This window comes from Berghia stephanieae, chromosome 1 (genome assembly GCF_034508935.2).
Source record: "Berghia stephanieae isolate SIO BIC M18660-M18661 chromosome 1, UCSD_Bste_1.3, whole genome shotgun sequence".
Lineage (NCBI taxonomy): Eukaryota > Metazoa > Mollusca > Gastropoda > Nudibranchia > Aeolidiidae > Berghia > Berghia stephanieae.
This window is the reverse complement of record NC_088360.1, coordinates 31,697,136-31,718,779: the sequence shown is the minus strand read 5'-3', so window position 1 is coordinate 31,718,779 and position 21,644 is coordinate 31,697,136. Positions and strand designations below refer to the sequence as shown.

The 21,644-nt window shown below is 35.9% G+C and overlaps 2 protein-coding genes across 2 annotated transcripts; both read right to left on the bottom strand.

Moving 5' to 3' along the window:
• Nucleotides 1–1,665: 1,665 nt before the first annotated feature.
• Nucleotides 1,666–6,271, bottom strand: LOC144971882 (actin, cytoplasmic-like). Its single transcript, XM_078912960.1, has 2 exons — nucleotides 5,982–6,271; nucleotides 1,666–2,830 (listed from the first exon to the last, which is right to left on the bottom strand). The coding sequence occupies exons 1-2, from the start codon at nucleotides 6,105–6,107 to the stop codon at nucleotides 1,826–1,828; spliced, it is 1,131 nt and encodes a 376-aa protein (XP_078769086.1). The 5' UTR covers nucleotides 6,108–6,271; the 3' UTR covers nucleotides 1,666–1,825.
• A 5,646-nt stretch (nucleotides 6,272–11,917) lies between these two features.
• LOC144971875 (mitochondrial import inner membrane translocase subunit Tim29-like) lies at nucleotides 11,918–21,514 on the bottom strand. The gene is made up of 2 exons (XM_078912952.1): nucleotides 21,427–21,514; nucleotides 11,918–12,609 (listed from the first exon to the last, which is right to left on the bottom strand). The coding sequence occupies exons 1-2, from the start codon at nucleotides 21,485–21,487 to the stop codon at nucleotides 12,116–12,118; spliced, it is 555 nt and encodes a 184-aa protein (XP_078769078.1). The 5' UTR covers nucleotides 21,488–21,514; the 3' UTR covers nucleotides 11,918–12,115.
• Between the last annotated feature and the right edge of the window lie 130 nt (nucleotides 21,515–21,644).

Sequence of the window (21,644 nt, the reverse complement as noted above, 5' to 3'; positions counted from 1 at the left end):
GAAAGAGCTGGTCGGGAAATATAAAAGAAATGACTGGGAACATGATGATGAAGGACTGCTCAGAGATGGCGCTAGAACGAGAAGGTAAGGTAAAGAGGAAGGTGATAGGGGGAAGTTGTAGATATGAAGTTAACCGAAGAAAAAATAAGACAAAGGGGACGGGTTCGAATACGGTACAGATTATTTCACGATCAGTCCATCGATTTGCATTTTTTGACATCATCTAAAAGTCCCATCAAGGCAAAAGCAAAGGACCCCGCTATGAAGGAAACACCAACTTTTACATTGTGCAATATACAATAAATAATATCCAAAACCCGTAACCATAATAAAACAAGAGTAACAGAGAAAATTTACAATTATTATCTTTAAAAAAGGTATTGTATTTGTATATTTAATTGTCTCAGTCTCTCTCCCAGGAAAAGGTAAAAGAACTGAGCAAACTCAATCCAGAACAAAGAAGAGAGCAACATGGATAGGGAAAACAGAAAAGGGGGATAAGAATAGAAACAGCTAGTGACGTGCCCACTATGGGAGGCCAAAAGACCCCACCCAGACTGGCGGTATTGAATTTATTCATAATATATGACACCATATATTGTGGTTTTCAAAAAAGAAAGTAGTAAGTAGTAACAGCGATGCGACCCGTGTTTCAACAGACCTTGAGTCACATCGATGTTACTGCTTTTTTGTCATTAGTTAAACAGTAAGATAAAAGGACAGGTTAGAGTAAAATCAAACTTCGTTTGTAGAGGATTGTCAAGATTACCACTACTTAGTTATAAGGCCATGTATTCCTGTATATTATCTAACAATACATGAAATGTGAGCACTTTATGAGCCTACGTGAACTAATGTAATGCAATGATGCCTTTAGAGCGGGCTTCGTCTCTAACATATTTTCCCATGCTAAAGTAAGTACCGCAACATAGAACCCACGAAGTTTTAATATTTTATTGCATCATTCAGTTTAACCCTTCTATCCAGCTGCAAAAATAAACGCTCATCTGATTTTGTAGATCCTTAGCTACAGTAATACAGATCTATTTCCATAATAAAAACATTCTTAATGAGGGCAACAGATGTAGAGTAATATATTTAAAACCAATGATGGGCCTCTTTAGAATCACCCGGCTAGGCATGCAAACATTCCTTAGCTTTGAAGGGGTTTGCAAAAAAACAGGGGACATGACGGTAGATCCCCTTGGTTTGATTTTTTTGATTTGAGACACATGGCTGTCATTTTATTTTTTAAACAAAACTTTTTCGTGTGGCAGCTCAGACAAGTCAGTCATTTTTTTTGCATTTTCCTTTAAATGATTCCTGCCTAAACTTTTATATCGTGAGAGATTACCTCAGATGCTGGTACATCAAAAGAAAATAGGGGAAGAATATTATCGAAAAATATTTTCAAAATACAGAATTTTGCACTTAAGAGGTAATGACATAATAGTTTCATAAAGTATAGTATCTTTTTCAAGGCTTGTGATATGATTGGCACTCTTCTTAAATACGGCTGATGTATGGAATATTGTTACAGATATACCTCGAGTACTCTTGACTAATTTGTCTACGTTACCACACCAAACATATTTAGGACCTTGCTTTAGGCAGTGAAGCACTATATATTGACTATTGTTTTCAAAAATTAACCTAAAGCAAACCTTAAGCATCAGGAAATTTTAATACGATAAAAAAAGTAATTAATCATGACATGCACAAAAGGAAACAACATGATAACAGCTAAAAAGTTCGAACCAAACAGGCAAATTGTATATCCAATAAAGTTAACTTGAGGTGTGATGTCTTGAGTAGCAACGCCACTTTAAAAACATTTTCTGTGGACAATGGCAGGGCCAGACTCATCATATTCTTGTTTTGAAATCCACATCTGTTGGAATGTAGACAGTGATGCAAGAATAGAACCTCCAATCCACACAGAATATTTTCGTTCTGGCGGTGCAATAATTTTGATTTTCATTGTACTAGGAGCCAAAGCGGTGATTTCTTTTTGCATACGATCAGCAATTCCTGGAAACATTGTGGAACCCCCAGAGAGAACAGTATTTGCATAAAGGTCTTTCCTAATGTCTACATCACATTTCATAATGGAATTGTAAGTTGTCTCGTGAACACCAGCAGATTCCATGCCAAGAAAAGATGGCTGGAACATGGCCTCTGGTGTCCTGAATCGTTCATTCCCAATAGTGATCACCTGCCCATCAGGTAGTTCATAGCTTTTCTCTAATGTAGAAGATGACGCTGCAGTTCCCATCTCCTGTTCAAAGTCAAGGGCAACATAGCAAAGTTTTTCTTTGATGTCACGGACAATTTCTCTTTCAGCAGTTGTGGTGAAACTGTATCCCCTTTCAGTTAGGATTTTCATTAAGTAGTCAGTGAGATCCCTACCAGCTAGATCAAGCCTCATAATGGCATGAGGTAAGGCATAGCCTTCGTAGATTGGAACAGTATGGGTAACACCATCACCAGAGTCTAGAACAATGCCAGTGGTACGTCCTGACGCATACAATGATAGAACAGCCTGGATAGCAACGTACATGGCTGGCGAGTTGAAAGTTTCAAACATGATCTGAGTCATTTTCTCTCTGTTGGCTTTGGGGTTGAGAGGTGCCTCTGTGAGAAGAACAGGGTGTTCCTCTGGGGCAACACGAAGTTCGTTGTAGAATGTATGGTGCCAGATCTTTTCCATGTCATCCCAATTTGTGACAATACCATGTTCAATCGGGTATTTGAGGGTAAGGATACCTCTTTTAGACTGTGCTTCGTCTCCAACATAGCTGTCTTTCTGGCCCATGCCAACCATAACACCCTGATTGGAAAGGGAGGGGCGGAGAACAATGAAAAGGTTGGAAAGGTAAGAGACAGATAGATAGATAGATAGATAGATAGATAGATAGATAGATAGATAGATAGAGAGAGAGAGAGAGAGAGAGAGAGAGAGAGAGAGAGAGAGAGAGAGAGAGAGAGAGAGAGAGAGAGAGAGAGAGAGAGAGCTCGGTGACGAAACATTGACTGCAATGGTGGATGTTAATGTGTATCATTTAAGCAAAGCTTATCTTAAGCAAACCCCCTGTCAGCCATGTAATGTGCATGAAAACTTACTCGCTTTTTATTTCTAATTTTTCTTCTTACGTTAAAGGCCCTTGGCAGTGCATGTCATTTCAAGGCCAATTTCTCAATATCTGTTTGAGGGGTTTTGTTTTTTTTTAATTTTTGTTTGATGTTTTGTGTGCATGATTTTTTTTTTTTTGTTGCTGTTGTTTGCTTATGTTTATGTTTCTTTTTTTATTATTTTGGTTTTTCTTGTTTGCTTGGGTTTGTTTTTTTTTTCTGTTTTTTTAGGGGGGGGGGGGGGGGGTTACTTATTTTCAGCTATAAGACAAAGCATTTATTAATCAAGTTTGCAGCAATGTGGTCTTGTGGTATGACACTCGCCTTAGGGTCGTAAGTCGTAAGAACGGCGCATAGTAGTGTCCTTGGAAAAGGCTCTTCACTCATTTTCTCATTTACTCAGGTTTAAATTGAGTACCTGGCCGTTAACAGCTTTGTCTCTGTCGAAAAAATGGTAATATCGCCTAACAGCTATCATATCTCGTCCCACACAGTTGCCTAGAGATCTCTTGTAAAGGGCATTGAGTACGTTTTAGTTGATATTGCACTTTATAAAAGCTCAAGTTTTCTTGGGTTTTGTTGGGGTTTTTTTTTTTCTTGGTGTCTCTAGCATTTTATTAAATATAGACATTCAAAAGAAAAAAAGATAATAATAATAGAAACTCCCCTAAAGTATCAATACTCCTTAGGGACCTAATAAATCTTCGTTTATTACCTGAGCCTATATGAAACCATTCATAATTAAGGCGCAGCCTAAAAAGCAAGATAACCCCGCTGTTATGTTCGTTTACAATTTCATTTATTTGTTAAATATAAGACTTTTCATCTATTTTTAATGGATTTACTGATTTTTTTAAATGCCATTTTTCAAAATATGACTGAAAGTGAAAATTAATAATCTGGCGTATACAGAGCTTAAAAAATCGGTTCGTTACAGTAGCTTAAAAATCGGTTCGTTGTTTTTTGGGGTTTTTTTTATTTTCAAGGGTCGGTCTGCCGAGCGGAGAAGTTTTGTTAGCCAGATGGTTTATGTTGGTTAGAGAAATGGCAACCAATTTTTTTAAAAATGTTTTTAAAGGTCTCGTCAAAAAGGAGCCTTTTCTAAGAATGTAGGCAGAAAAGGACCAATTTCTGATAAAAATGCTGGCAAATAGAGAAGGCATTTTTGTTAAATTATCCAAGAATGCACCAAAAAGAGAAAACAAATCGTATTTAAAAAAATACATGTGGAAGGAAAATTTGATGAATTTTACCAATTAACTGCCGCACTTTGAAAAAACAAGTATTTAAAAATTTGGCCACAAAACTTCTTCAAATATATTTCGATTTAAATTACCCTCATTTTGCCAAAAACTGTAAAAAAAAAATTTTTTAAAAATAAAAATAAAAAACAGGAACATTTACTAATACTGTTACACTATCCGTCACTGCCTATAGGCAGGTACTCATTCACATCGGTCAAGTGGGGTAATGTAAAGTGCCTTACCCAAGGACATGAAATTGGGGCCATAATATTATTACGATATTTTTTTAAACTGCTTATCCTAAGTGCCATAGTTTTGACACCTGTCAATCATAGTGAAAATATGTTTGGGGATTTGTTCTCCATCCCCACTCGTCCCGATCACTCTCAAACCTAGAACCTTTCGAACGAAGCCCATATTATGTACATTGTGATCATAACTTTGAAGTACAATGTTGAAATAAATAAAATAAATATGAAAATGTATATTTCACATTTACAGCTTAATGCGTTTCAAAATGTTTCGTTTATTCTTCCAGCACCCAATATATGCAACCATATTTCCATTTCATACAATACCAATTGCCTATGGGTCTTTTTATATTAACACTATTACACTATCCGTTGCTGCCTACTATAGACTCATTCACATCAGAGTCGAGTGGGGTAATGTGTGTAAAGTGCCTTACCCAAGGACATGAACGTGGGACCAGATTATTAATACGATATTAAGAAAAGCTACTTATCTTAAGTGTCATAGTTTTGAAACCTTTCAATCCTAGTGAAAATATGATTGGAGATTTATATTTATTCTCCGCCCCCACTCTTCCCGATTACATGTTTAAAAACTTTTGTTTTAACTGTTTCCCTGTCTTCACCAGCCGGTAAGAGAAAAAGTAACTTTTAAAAATCTACTTTGGCAACCTGGTTGCTATTCAAAACAACGGTAAATTTACTCTGCTCGGCAAGGCCTGAAGACCCGTCTTTTTGAAGTTTATAATGTTACCATGAGAACTACATTTTTATTCCATTTTTTTACTTACCCATACATTAAACTACAAAAAACTTTAAAAACATCCGACCATGGTTTCTAAAAGAAGGCCTTCCGAAAGATCCTCGGCCTAGCTTCTCTTTCAATTAGTATTTTCACTGTGGATCGTTGGTAGGGCGTTATTTATTAAATTTGTCAATAGTATTTTAAAAACTCTAGAACAAACCTTGATAGATCAATGAAATTTTTAAATTTCTTAATAAGACCATTGTTTTTGTTGGTTATCCGCCGCCATTTTTTAGGGGGGGGGGGGGGGTTAAGTATTGAAAGGTAGTGTAAAGCAGTCCCAGGTTTGTTTTTCCTATTAGGGTTAGTTAAAGGTATTAGACAGGTTTATTTTTTCTTAGGGTTAGTTTCGGGAATATTTGGGTTGTTTCCCTTAGCACGAGTAGCTTTTGGAAGGCCTCCCGGCTTGACTAGGCCCAAGGCTTTTCTGTCTGAGGACAGACTGAGACTGAGAGGAACTGGCCCCCGTTGAGTAATATTAAAATCTAAATTTAAAATCATGATTTTAATTATGTGATATCAGAGCGTTTTTAAATATCTATTTTTTACCTGGTGTCTTGGTCTTCCAACTATGGATGGAAATACAGCTCGAGGGGCATCGTCTCCGGCGAATCCAGCTTTGCACATTCCTGACCCATTGTCGATAACAAGCGCGGCAACATCCTCGTCACACATTGTCGAATAACAGATCTGTACAATATCCTGGTAAAACTTTCAAGACTTTAAAATAAGTTGCATCCAAAGAGGGATGTTTCAAAAAACAGTTTGTAGAAGTAAATACGATGTTGAAGTAGGCTAGGTCTGGTCTAGTATCAAATCATAAGGTCACCGCCATAAAAGAATGAGAAAAGGAAAAGGAAGTTGGTACAAAGTGCAATGACGGAATCGTGTGGCTGGAATTCGAAAGTTTAGGTCCTAAATTTCAATTTGGTAGTTTGGCGGAAATGAATCTTTCAATTAACTTGAAGACCTCATGGATAGAGTTGTATCCTACATCTTGCCTTTTGTTTAGTTGAAAAAATATTAGCAAAATTTGAGACAGAAAATATGGAAAACTATACGCTCGTTTTAGAGTTATGGAAATAATAAATTTAGTTACCTTGACGACGATTGACTCAATCTGGATACATTAAAGCTATAATCTGATTGGTGAGTTAAAATAGAAATCCTTTCTAAGAAATTGTATATCTTATTGCCATATAAGGAAATAGTGAAACGCAATGATGAAGAGTAGGGTAGAGGATAAATGATGGTAGTTGCTAGTTGCTAGTAGTGGTTGCTAAGGCGTATGGAGAAAACAACAATGGTTCGTCTAGGTTTCACTTAATTAATTTATTAGGCTTGTGTAAATGTGTAAATGGCTTTGCTCGGCGTCTGCGCTAAATAGGGACTGTTATTTTAATCATGAATCCTAATAATATTATAGTATAGCGCTGTACTGTAACATACGTGTACATATTTGTTTGCGACCTATAATCAGCGCAAATATAGGCTTGATTAAACATAGTTGCAACGGATATTATTTTCCGTTAGTTCGAGAGTATTTCCATTACAACAATGATACCATAACAATAATAATTTGGGTTATCAGACCAGCAAATAAGTACATGATAGCTGTGTGTGACTAAAAATGTCAGACAATAAGCGCTTAAATAGGCTAAACGGTGTTCATTGAATCTAACACTGTAACTAAAAATTGAAATAATACGTATGTAATTCGTAAGATAATTCCAGTCATAGATAGTGATTGTTTGTTATGGCTCGAAGGCTCAGCAGTATGGTGACTTGTCTTGTCACAAAAGTCAACGATATCAAGCATTGCTGAATTTGTGACAGTGATCGTGGAAAAAGGTTACCGACGTGGTGTCCTTGGGTAAACCACGTCCCACGTCGTCCCACTAGTAGTACAGTCCACTCCGGATAATCGCAATTCTGTTAATAGCAACATTTCCCAAGAAACGGAATCAATTCTATATAAAAGTCACTGGTTAATTGCAACAAATTTTCGCCCTCAAAAAGTGGTAAATTCAAACAAAATATCATGATTAAATTTCATCATGGATGAAATCGTGACAGGTTGAAGAATCGAGAATGAGCGGGATTTAATGCTACAGTAGTGTGTCACCACTCTATTTGAAACAAAAGAGGGCGGGGCTTTGCAGTATGGGTTTGCGATGTAATCTGTGGCCATTAAATAGGAGGGGAGGGGACCGGGCATAGTCTACGTGCATTGCGACCAATGAGTTTGGTGAGAGCTTATTGTCTATCATCACGGCTAATCTCTTGACTCTTATAAATGTTGAGAACAAAAGAGTGAAAGTTAATCCAATCTATATAAAATGCCAGCTTGCATCATAGCTGCTTTTGGTTGACAAATCTATACAGGGCTGCCATATGGTTTTTGTTTCAATCAAATTGCTCAGTCTGTGGTGGACTAAGAACAATATTTACAACAACTGGTTTGAGTTAACCAATATATGTGTAAAATGTTGCAATAGTGGACAGGAAATCAACTTCGGTTATTCACAACATTTTCACTGATCCCAATGTGTTGCGATTATCCGGAGTGGACTGTAGTAGTAGTAGTAGTAGTAGTAGTAGTAGTAGTAGTAGTAGTAGTAGTAGTAGTAGTAGTAGTAGTAGTAGTAGTAGTAGTAGTAGTAGTAGTAGTAGTAGTAGTAGTAGTAGTAGCGCACTACATCTCCACACTGAAAGTTTCCAGCCAGTCTTTTAAATTCGTCACCGCAGTTGAGGACAGCCGTCACAGGGCAGTGAAAGATTATGTGAAACTAATAAATAGAGGTGCCTAAATGAGTCAATAAAATGGAGATTAAGATAAAGGGAGTAAATTTGACTCATGAATTAACAACACAAAATAGACGACGTTTCGGCCTTCTTTTTTGTGTGTTTCCTTGAGAAAGACCAAAGGCCGAAACGGCGTCTATTTTGTGTTGTTAAGTCAGATTTACTCCCTTTATCTTATTCTTAATCTCCATTAAGATTATGTGGTCTGTTGTCTCTAGCGTTGGCTGACTCCCTCATACTCCATCGATACATGTTTGCATTACTGGTAATCAGCAGGTCTGAGTTTCGATCCCCAGTCGAGGTAGACTTTTTTTTTTTTGGACGTGTTTTTTTAAAAATGTATTTTTCTTTCTAGCTTTGTCTGGCACCTTTCATACACACTTGGTGTTCAGATCTTTAGAATAAATTATACTCGCAATGAAAGTCAAATTTAAATGTCAAAAAGGACTGAGTATTACGATCTATAGTCCGTTCCACAACACGCGAGCACGCGTTGACGTTGATATTTTATCTTCACAACCTTCTGGTGGAATTTAAAATTGGCTCGAACACTGAATTGGAAGTGACGTTAAACAATTATTTTTTCATCGGTTACAGTACCATACTTGGGATTTTTATTCTTTACAGTATATAAAAAACGAAGGGTCTGGGATGAGTGAACATTTGGATGGTTTACAATAACATTCTGTGGTGATTACGATCACTTAACTCCCCACAGGCTTGGCCAGGAGTTTACTTTTCACTCACTAACAATGTCACCCTGGGTAAAATGACACAGCAAATTGTACACACGTAACATAAACAATGGTTACAATTAATAGTTAAAATGTAGCTTCATGTTGTGATTTCTACATAGATTATATGTGCGTTGTCCATCAGGGAAGATATAAATTATAAAGCGCTGTTTTCATTGCTGTGAAGTTCAATATACGTAATTGCTCTCTATTATTACACTACACTGTTTGAATGAACGAAAAAATATTTGCTAAGCTACGCCACTGAATGCAACTTTGTTATGATTAATTTTTTTACCGGGAAAAAGAGTAAACACACCATTAGAATAAACATTTTAAAGTTTGAGTCATATTTTATTGCAAACGATGAAAAGATCAAAGGAATTTGGAATTGTGGGACAACTGTTTGGTCTGAAATAAAAAGGTTTGCAAGTTTATCAGTCTGTAAAAAATAGTTCTACAGTGGAGACCATTTATAACAGGCCCGGTTACAACAGGGATTGGATATAACAGGGATTTTTCAAATCCCCGTTTTTTTTACCTCTCTTAATTAAAAGTTATCGGTTATAGCATGGCCTCACTTGAACCAAATCGGCTATAACAGGGACACTGCCTTTTCACAAAGAGCGAAACTCACCTCTTTGAACTTGCTGGCCAGTCTCTCTAAATGATGATGACACGTACCTGGTATTAGTAGATAGAGTGAAATGTGAAGAACATGCGAAATTGCGGCATCCATCCTTTGATCTAACAAAGTAGACAAGTCTATGTCAAGTATGGTGAGAGGGCAAGAGAACACCCCCCCCCCCCCCCCTCTCTCTCTCTCTCTCTCTCTCTCTCTCTCTCTCTCTCTCTCTCTCTCTCTCTCTCTCTCTCTCTCTCTCATCGTTGTAGTCGTCATAGTAATGGTAGTAATAGAAGTAAGAGTAGTAGTAGTAGTAGTAGTAGTAGTAGTAGTAGTAGTAGTAGTAGTAGTAGTAGTAGTAGTAGTAGTAGTAATAGTAGTAGTAGTAGTAGTAGTAGTAGTAGTAGTAGTAGTCGTAGTAGTAGTAGTAGTAGTAGTAGTAGTAGTAGTAGTAGTAGTAGTAGTAGTAGTAGTAGTAGTAATAGTAGTAGTATAGTAGTAGTAGTAGTAGTAGTAGTAGTAGTAGTAGTAGTAGTAGTAGTAGTAGTAGTAGTAGTAGTAGTAGTAGTAGTAGTAGTAGTAGTAGTAGTAGTAGTAATAGTAGTATGTGCTTATTTCCCTTGTATTTCTGATGTAACAGGGATCGGCTATAACAGGACTTTTGCTCTGGTCCCACCATCCCCGTTATATCAGGTTTCCACTGTATAATATTTAGATTTGCCAGTAATTCTGTGCTCCATGAAATAAATTTTACATTGGTTGTTCGGAACAATGTTGATCTCCAACCCTATATTTAAAACAAAAAAAATAGATAGGTTTGGGGGTCAAAATGGTTCCACTGAAGTCAATGTTAAATTATTATTATTGAGCACAGAATTACCGGCAAATCTAAAAATGATAAAACACATTTTAATAGAGATTGATATACCAGTAACTTACCATGTACCAACCTTTCTTAAATTAAGGGTAATTATATTGCCCGTTGACTAAAAGAAGATTCGTCTCGATCTATGTTTATTTCCACAATTCAGTAGTATAAGTATAATAGATGGCTGTCTGTTTGAAATTGCCTTTATTTTTCCGCAAATATTGCGGGTTCTCCACTAGTAGTTTTTAAAAATTCTAGAAATACAATCATATTAGGCACCCAAGACAAAATAGAACTAAAATAGAGAAATGAAGAAGATTCCAAGAGATAAACCTCAATATCCTTAGTTTGAGATCACCTTAAAGTCCCATCCAGACATAAGCACAGGACCTCACTAAGAGGAATACACTCAGTTGTTTACAAAATATCATGTTCAAATTGTATATGATCGAGAGATGATTTTTGGTATTTTAAAAGATGAAGGGTTTATTAATGGCATTTGCAACAAATCTAGGTTTACAGCGCCAGTAAAACAGATGAAAATGGGGTAATAAGAAGACTCTAGATTTCCAATTATAAGCATCCAAGAGCATACCAAATTATATGGTTGAAAGCATATGACCAAAAATCTAAGACAAAGGAGATTGGTTCAAATAGGGAAGAGATGTAGATTCCAAGGGCATTCTATGCGGTTATGTGGTCTTGTTTCGGATCGGAAGGTCCTGGGTTCGAGCCTTGCTCAGTGCATAGTAGAGTCCTTGGAAAAGGCTCTTTACTCACATTCTCTCACCGCACTCAGGTGTAAAATGAGTACTTGGCCATTAACAGCGTTGTCTCTGTCTGAAAAAAAATTTGTAAAATCGCCTAACAGCTGTCATATCCCGTCCTAAATGTTGTTACTGTTGGCCTGGGACCCATTGTAAAGCACTTTGAGCATGTTTAGTGGATATTGCGCTATAAAAGCTCAATTAATACCATCAGTGCATGTACTTAGTTTGAAAACAACTAAAGTCTCATTCAGTTTTAGACATAAGCACAGGGTACAACTAAGAGGAGTACACTAAAAAGTTTACAAAATAAAACCAGAAGAACAGTAACAATTTTTGATGAGGAAATCATTTTCAAAGAGAAAAAAAATTCTGATCAACCCTTCCCTGCTGACAACTATGGCTACCTTAACCGTTATCCTCTCAGTCTCAGCCAAACAATGCCAGGTTCTGATAGGACCACAAAGTAACCCCATTCCAAGACGAGGACGGGCAGAAAGAGGAAGAGCAAAACAGATAAAGTAAATTAAAGAGAAGACAGCGTTAAGTCAACCCCATGGCTCACCATGGAAGAGAAGGGGAGGGGTGGGGAAGATTTTAGAGGAGGGGAAGTGTGGTAAGAAGAAAAAAAAGCATTAAAAGAATATTGAATGCTGTTTAAATAAATCTAAAAAATGGCAGGTGCATTGATGAATTAGTTTGGCTTCATTTAATGAAATCAATATCAAGTTGCATTCCATACTGATTTTGAAACGTTCTGATAAAAAAATGCAAAATGTCATACGTACACATTCATAGTCTTTTCCACATACACACACACACACACCCACACACACACCCACACACACACCACGCACACACACACACTTCCATGAATATACTAATCAAGATTTATCATTCGTATTCCACTCCTCGTTGTTTACATCATAGTCTTCCATTGCCTGTGACATTTTGATAAATTTACCAAGAAATCCAATATCTACAATTTGACGATGCCACTGATACCACGGAATTTTAGTGTATTTGCACTGAGCTTCATATAAATCTAATTCATGACGATATTCACTGATCCATACACATGAAAATAGTCCAAAACTTGTATGATGAAGTCGTCCATCTCTTTGAGCAGATCTTAGATTGTCAATAAATTTGTCAGAATTTTTGTTGCGAATTGGAGCACCAACTAACGAAATTTCTTGGGCATTGTTAATTAAAGTATCTTCCAGATCTCTTTCTGAAGGATTTGCTTTGGCCATTATCGCTGCTGCGGCAAGAGTGATTCCATACACTGAAGCTTTGATGGGCGAATCTGACATATCCTGGAGGATCTCCTTACCAACAAGTTTGTAGTCATCAACTATGATTTTGAAGTAGCTTCCTGAAATTAGATTGTAGACAAAATTAAGAATACAATTTCAGCAAAGAATTGTTAACAAGTGCTATAAGTAGACTAAACTGATGTTCAGAAGAAGCCATGGTTAATAAACTAGTGTCTTAGTATTAGTTTCATATTAAATCTTGTTATAAATAACAATATGAAATTGAATCTAAGCTTCAATTTAATTACGAAAACAGATAAAATGGACGTTTTGGGTTTCCCATTTATCTGTTTTATTCATCCTGTTTGTTGATAAAGGGGAAATCCAAAATGTCCATTTTATCTGTTTTCGTAATTAAATTAAAGCTTACATTCAATTTCATATTGCTATTTATTTCTTCGAGCTTCGAGCAGAAACATATATATTAAATCTTGTTCAATCCCATGTTTGGTGTTTTGGTTGTTGAGGATTGAGTATGACTCTTGAACTTGGTATATAATAATACATAAAGGATAGAGGGTGAATAACAATGAAAAACAATAAGATTAATTCGTGTCTTGTTGGGAATGAAAAACAGGAAGAAGCTTTTATTAAAGAAAAATACAAGATTGTGTATTTAGTTCAGTGGAAAAAGAGTTGCACGCACAATCATTTAATAGTAGAATGAATTTTTCGTAATAATAATCATAATTAATGAGAAAAGAAAACATTATTTATTATTATTATTATTATTATTATTATTATTATTATTATTATTATTATTATTATTATTATTATTATTATTATTATTATTATTATTATTATTATTATTATTATTAGGCTACCTAATTAATATTCTAATAACACTAACAGTAAAATTTACACTCCAATTTTAACAATGGTTTCATATTGCTGCTATCACATAATCTCACTTGAGATTTACACTTTGCAGCTGATGCAGTGCATCTCAAATACAGTGACCTCAGGTCCAATGAAACGGCAGGGAGGGGGCTGGCTATGGCTATTGGTCAGTACTGATTAATGTGCGACAGCACATGTTTTGTTCAATATCTCTTGAATATCAATAAACTTTATGACAAGCCACCAACTGAAAATATTCAAGCAAAACCGCTAAAAATCAGACTGATAATATAATAGTATAAGTATGTTTGGTGATAATGGTGGTGGCGATAATTAACAATAATATTAATTATAGACATTAATAGATAAAGATTACAATTAAGAATGGAATGCAGAAAAATAAATCGTAATTATCATTTAAAAAAAAGAAAAAAGATTGAAAGTTGTATGTGTATGTGTGTGTGTGTTGTGTGTGTGTGTGTGTGTGTGTTTGTGTGTCTGTGTGTATGTGTTCTTTTAGGAAGTTTTTTTTGCATTTTTTGCATTTTCAGATGACATCAATTCAGATATTTTGGCATTTAGCATACTGACGAACAAGAGTGAAAATCCACCAATACTGACCAATAGGTGCTAGCTTGTTTGTCTTTTTTATTCAATATTTGACACTACTAAAGCCACTTCGCATTCAACAAGGCTTATAATCGTCTACGTAGAAATAATCAAAACCATGAAAACATGCTGAGTGAAGATAAGACGGGCATATAAAAAATAAAAACCTTGCATCCCTTTCTTCATTAAGTGAGCTTTATTACACATCAGCATTGTCTTGAAAACCATCTTAACATTAGTTACATTTAAACATTTTGTCACGTTTTATCCTAGAATTTTCTTCATTCTCACTTCTAACCAAAATATAATCTAAAACAGCCAAATGTGTAAATTAAGTCAACTTGCTTTGTTTTTTTAATATACATAAAGAGCTCAGAGGAATTAATAAAAATCATGCAAATGAGTGAGTTACCACCTTGACCTTTTAAGAACACACTTAATGCACAATGTAATCTGAACAGTTCTCGATTTGAAAAGGTCAAGGTGAATGTAATTATTATCGAATGCACCATGTACTTGTAATTAAAAATAGGGGTTGGTACTTCAACTATCAATGTATTTTGTTATAATAATATGTTAGATCTACAACCACTATCATCAACACTATGACCACGACTACAACCATGACCACATATTCATCCTTAATACACTTCTACAGCCCCCATTGCCACTCACCATATATTCATCACTACAATCACCACCACCACTACCGCTTCATCAACTCTATCACAACTACAACTACCAGTACTCCATCATTATCGTATTGAATTGATCAATTATTTGCAAATTAATGAATTCCTTTTATTTATACTTTGTATGAATAATAGTATCACCAATTGTTACCTTAACTACCATTCATTAAAATTTATATCATTATCATTACCATTATGACTACTAGCACGACCGCAAGACATCATCATAATTTTAATTACTTTCAACTATAAACGAATTGTCTTAAAAAATCTGCTGCTTCATGTAAATTGTAATAATCTTAGAGAGCATTTCCTGTCTGCCTATAAATCAAACCACAGCACTGAAACTGCCCTTGTAAAACTTAGTACCGACATTCTTCACAATTTAGATGTAAATAATGTATCTCTTTTGGCTTTATTAGATCTATCAGCTGCATTTAACAAAATTGACCACTCAATATTGATCAAACGTTTGAATATAACATTTGGGATCAGAGGATCAGTGATTGAATGGTTTGTCATATTTAGAGTGTAGGAAACAAGGTTTCAAGATAAATATGGCTAGATCAAATGAATTCTGCCTTCAGTATGGTGTTCCACAAGGGTCAGTCTTGGGTCCAGTTATTTTAACCATGTATACTCAACCTCTTTCCGAAATTTTTGTAAGAAATGAAATTTCCTATCACTGTTATGCTGATGATACACAACTATACACAGATTTGATGTTCCAGGCAATATTCCTTCATTGATATCATCTGTCGAGAACTGCATTGCAGACGTAAAATGTTGGATGGAAACGAATAAGTTGAAATTGAATGATGAAAGACAGAAGTTATGCTATACCTAGAAATAAAAGCGGAAATGGCTTGAGGGAACATTTAAGTGTGAATATAAATGGTTGTCCAATTCAGCCCTTGACAGATATTAGAACTCTCCGGGTATTCCTGAAACATGATTTTTCTATGAAAATGCAGGTAGGCAGCCTCTGTAAAACTCTTACAAATAATCTTAAGAAAATATCCACTATTAGAGATTTCCTTACTAAAAATGCAACAATGACACTCATCACAACTCTTGTTTTATCACGTCTAGACTATTGCAATGAATGGTCTTTTACCTCACAAAAGCCATGATAAAATCTCGCGCTTAGCAGGTCCTACAGAATAGTGCAGCTAAATTAGTGACAAGACAAAAGAGAATGGCATATTCCCTGCCTATTCTGTATGAGCTGCACTGCTGCTTGTCAAGTAAAGAATCATTTTTAAGATTGCTCTGTTTTGTTTTAAAAGCCTAAATGATGAAGCACCTGACTACATTAAAAGTATGTTAGAAATATATGTGTCAAATAGGAATTTACGATCCTCGACTGACAAAAAGAAGCTTACTCTTAGAAATAATTATAATTATAAATTTTATGGCAGCCGTTCGGGAGGCCCTCCAAAAGCTCCTCATGATAAAGGAAATACCCCCCCCCCCCCCCCCCCCCCACTCAATTATTCAATATGAACATGCCGATACGTTCTACATAGCCCTTGCCGAGAAGAGCAATTTTTCTTATGTTTTTCAGTAGATGTTATATGTTGACAAAAAAAAAAGGGCCATTTTCTAAAATAATGCTGCCCCCCCCCCCCCCCCCCCCCCAAAAAAAAAAAAAGAACAAATAAAGCAAAGGCATTTCTTTTACTTCTCCCACCCCACCTTAAATTCCGTACCACTGCAATATGTTGGATTATGGATTATGAGATTTGATAGGTTTGTGTACATTGCCATCCCAATATAAATGCATATATATATAGGATAATATTGCGATACATTAACATGGGATTTGAAATAATTCATTATTACAGGATTTTCTGATATAATTACAGTCCACTCCGGATAACCGCAACACTCCTGGGATTAGATAGACTATTTGAAGTTGAGGGAATATTTGGGTTGTTTCCCTTAGGACGAGGAGCTTTCGGAAGCCCTCCCCTGTCTGACTATGACTCATGACCTATGGACTATGACAACATGACATGCATGAGAAATGATTATATTTAATATTTTTATTTATATTTAATGGATGAGAATGAAGTCAGAAGTCACTACTGACTACTGTCACTGTCAATGTCACCATCTCGTGACCACAAGATATGAAGTGAGTAGAAAAGTGCCAGAAGACAATAGAGAATAAAAATTTTTTCGCGGCGGTGGTGGGGTTTGAACCAGCGACCTTATTGGTACGACAACTCCACCTGGCAGGTGAGAGCGTGGCTCTACCGTGTGAGCTATCCACGAACACAAAAATATTCGTTTCAAACCCAAAGTCATTTCTAGATCCCTCTCTCACCCACTTCTTGAGACCGCCGATTCGTTCACCACCATCGCGAAATAATTTTTGACCAGCAGTTAAGCTTAATAGCCAATATTCTCATCACAAACATATAACATAGAAACGATTGATACATTGAGTATGCTCCGGTGTATGGGGTGAATTTTTAATTCAGAAAAGTGAGTGGAGCAGGCACTTATGTTGGTAACAACAAGATATGAAGTGAGTAGAAAAGTGCCAGAAGACAATAGAGAATAAAAAAATTTTCGCGGCGGTGGTGGGGTTTGAACCTGCGACCTTATTGGTACGACAACTCCGCCTGGCAGGTGAGAGCGTGGCTCTACCGTGTGAGCTATCCACGAACACAAAAATATTCGTTTCAAACCCAAAGTCATTTCTAGATCCCTCTCTCACCCACTTCTTGAGACTGCCGATTCGTTCACCACCATCGCGAAATAATTTTTGACCAGCAGTTAACCCTATTCCACTCCATGGGGTGGTTTTACACCCCAGCCCTATGTTTTTCACCAATAACTTTTTTATTTTTTGAGCTAGAAAGTTGAAATTTTATGTAATCGCTAATTGTTATATGATAATTGTGACCACAAAGTATCATTTATATCAGTATGATATATTTTGGGTTATATAGGTATAAAATGTCAGATACCCTATTCATATCCGATGGGGTGTAAAACCACCCCATGACAATAAAGAGAAAAAAAATGGAACATTCCTATTTCAATCCTATGGGGTGGTTTTACACCCCAACCTATGTATAGAGAAAACATGAGCAACTAAATCAAATACTTATATAAACAAGCAATAAACAGAAAAGGATTTCATTAACCTATTTTGATAGTATTATATACATGTAGATACAAAACACACATGATATAGAAAAACAATAACACAATAAGTAAAACTGAGACCATAATGAGTTTTATTTTAAAAAAACCAAGTGAATTTTATTGAAATTAAATTTTATCTTTAGAACAAGTGAAATATAACACTGTGGCAACTTTTATTTTATTTTAATTTTTGATATGTATGATATATTACACGCATATATTACACGCATATCAGTTAATTTTTTTAAAATATGAAACATGAATTAAATTTATTTCTTCTCGTAACCAACTGGAAGAAATTAGTTTCAAAATCAAAATTTAATAGGGTAGCAACAAAAATATCAAGTCAAATGTAATAACATAATAACTTTAAAAAGGCATTATAACAGAATTAACTTTCATAATTTTGATAACAAAGCAAACTTACCAGTCAGAAAAGACTTTGAATGACGAGAATATATAGTGAAGAATGTAACATTGAGCAGCATGCCAATCCCCTCCCCCTCCCTTCCTTTGGTCTACCAGGGTCCAAAATATTTCTTTTTGTCTGTCTATCAGTTTGTCATCCTCTCTCAACTCTCTGCCTCCCATTATCTCTTGTTATCACTCTCAACAGGACTTGCATACGAGAAGTGAGTGCTCTTTACAAACAAATCTGCCACATGAACTGCATGAAGTTCTAAATTTCCGGTCCTTATTCCTTGGGCAGTCCCAGCATCTCCCCTGCTCTCCTTTTCGCTTGTTTGATGGTGTACCACTAGCAGTTTGTCTCATTTGTTCAGAATGGTTTGGTCTGGTGATTTTCCATACTTCACAAACATGGTGGATTGAGAGTTCTAACATAATGTTAGGCTTCCTCAGCTTTGCTAATCTGCGAGAAAGATGATCCTGCAATAGGCATCTTGCCAAGTCCTCCTGAAACTCTGCCCTTCTCTTTTCCTTTGCGAGAGCGCTTTGTGGAAAAATTTCCCTATAAATTATTTGAGATGAAATACCTACCGTGTCCAACAGGTTGTAAAAAATCACCATTGGCCACCTTCGGCACTTTCTTTTGGTTGTCAGACTGTGACACATTTGGTCAAACGTATCAACTCCACCTTTTGTTTGATTATAGTACTTCACCATTTCAGGTTTTCATTTGGGCTCGTCATCAACATCCTTAGAATTGTGCATTGAACTCAAAACAATTACATTTTTCTTGTGGTTTGATTTATGGCTAACTAAAGACAATTGAAAGGTGAAAGCAAAGCTTGATTCTGATTTTTTTCAAATCCTTGCCATGTTTAAATTTCTCAGGAAGAAAACGTTTGTCTCTACGAACTGTCCCAACTCCTGTCAATCCTTGCTTTCTGAGCCATAACAAAAGCTCTTTGTCCGTGAAAAAATTATCAAAAGTAATATTTCTACCACTTTTTCAATATGGCATAGCTAATTCCTTGACAGTTTCTCTTCCTAAATTTGTCCTCCTTTCTCCATATTTTCCAAGATAGGGAATTGCTTTCAGTGGATAAGCAGTCTTAGAATCACATATCCAGAATATTTTCAATCCATACCTATCCGGTTTGCTGGGTAAATATTGAAGAAACTTGACTCTCCCCCTCCATGGGATTAATTGCTCATCCACTGTAAGGTTCATGTCTGGAGTATATATCTTAGAAAGTTGATTGTTGATGGTATCAAAAAGGTCCCTGATTGGCACAAAACATCTGAAATAGAAACAGGAACAGCAATTCACTTGATAGGCATTTATTTTTCTATTCATTGTATTAAAATTCAATTTCAGCAAAAGCAATATACCGGTACTTGACACCTAAGATACACCATTCCTCTTCGTTTCATCTGATTGTTGTCGTTACTTTAGACATAGGTCATTTCAGCAACAGTGCTACTTGACAACTGCTGTGCTGTCACAAAGATGAATATGGAATAGCATCCAGGCTGCATCATACCAAGACATCAAAATCGGTATTGTAGTAGATGGAACTCGGCGTCATGAGAACAGTGTTCTGACTGGTCAGGCCTCATATCACTATAGGGTGACAGCATAAGATACAACTTAAGCTTGATAAAAGAAAAAAAAATTACCAGATAAACTCGGTAAGCTTGGTGCATTTAAATGACTTGAATATGGTACATTGGGATCATCAATGAGGGAAGATTCATAATTGAGATCAGCAAGGTCTTCGCGGCACACATCTGTAGAGAATGATGCAAATAAATGGAACATATGATACAGCAAAATGAAAGAACAGGGTGGTCTGTTTGCATACTTACTATACATGAATTTCTCAATATGTATTAGAATTGGATTTACCGACTGCATGTTCGTTGATTAAAATACATCTTTCCGGAAGTGAATCCAGAGTAGACCCTATACTATAAGTGCTTTACGTGACCCTATATGCTCAAAATTGTACAGTAGATAAGCTTCTCAAACCAAGGACAAACACACAGTTATTTTATCAGCTCCCTGCCAGACGTGGCATATTATAGGAAAAGTGATACGGCTGGCTGGCCTGGTGTCTGTCAACACTTACTGGCTAAGATTTGTGCTACACTGCATGTCTGAGTCTGATTCGCACTAATAATTGTTAAAGTAGTGCAGTATCTTTATGTGACCTATAGTACTTGAAAGAGAGGTTAACCCTAACAAAAAAAAAAAAGCAAGAATAGATTCAGAAGGGACTTACCTGATGTAGGGTTGGAACTTCATTCTAAGAGTGACGGATCTGAAAGATGAACTGGCTGGAGATCAATAAAGTCTGAACTGTTTTCATGTTGTTGAGGGCCCTTGAAATGCTTGAAAAACATTCCTATTTGTATCCGCCGCCATTTTCACTTCGTTTTGATTTTATTGTAATGAATGAATCAAATTAATATTCAAAACAAAATAGAACAACCTTAGGAACAGGGAGATAGGAACACCTGCTCTGCGTTGTAATTATTGTAACAGGAATATGTGACAAACAGGAAGGGGAAGGAATGAAAACGTTGGATCAGAGTCAGAGTCATGGTGTGGAAAATGTAAAAAATAAAAATAGAACAAGCTGTGAAACAAAACTCTACTTTATTATCTCTATTCTTTGCACTAATTATGGTATGCTCCGGTGTATGGGGTGAATTTTTAATTCAGAAAAGTGAGTGGAGCAGGCACTTATGTTGGTAACAACAAGATATGAAGTGAGTAGAAAAGTGCCAGAAGACAATAGAGAATAAAAAAAAAAATTTTTCGCGGCGGTGGTGGGGTTTGAACCTGCGACCTTATTGGTACGACAACTCCGCCTGGCAAAAAAAAAAAATTTTTATTCTCTATTGTCTTCTGGCACTTTTCTACTCACTTCATATCTTGTTGTTACCAACATAAGTGCCTGCTTGCTGCACTCACTTTTCTGAATTAAAAATTCATCTCGTGACCGTGATGATATTCTTGGCCTTGGCCTTGGTGGACTTGGAATTTTTTTATTTTTTTTATCAAAAACCTATGCGCTCGCTTCTCATTCCCAACACCTTATAAGATGCATACCAGCTCATTCAATACAATAAAAAAAAGACAACTAAAATACCATTACCTACCTATTTTTCTTAGAATTCCTACTTTCGCTTTTCCTGCAACTTTCATGCCACTGGAAGCCATTGTTGTTTATAATGTCCTTGAAAACTTAGTTAAAAAGTCGAATCGTATATAGAGGCTACAAGTTAAAACTACTTTTTAATAATTCAAGCAATATTGTTTTCGGCAAAGTAAGAAAATAGTGATTTATTTTAGAAAAAAATCGACAACCTAAATATTT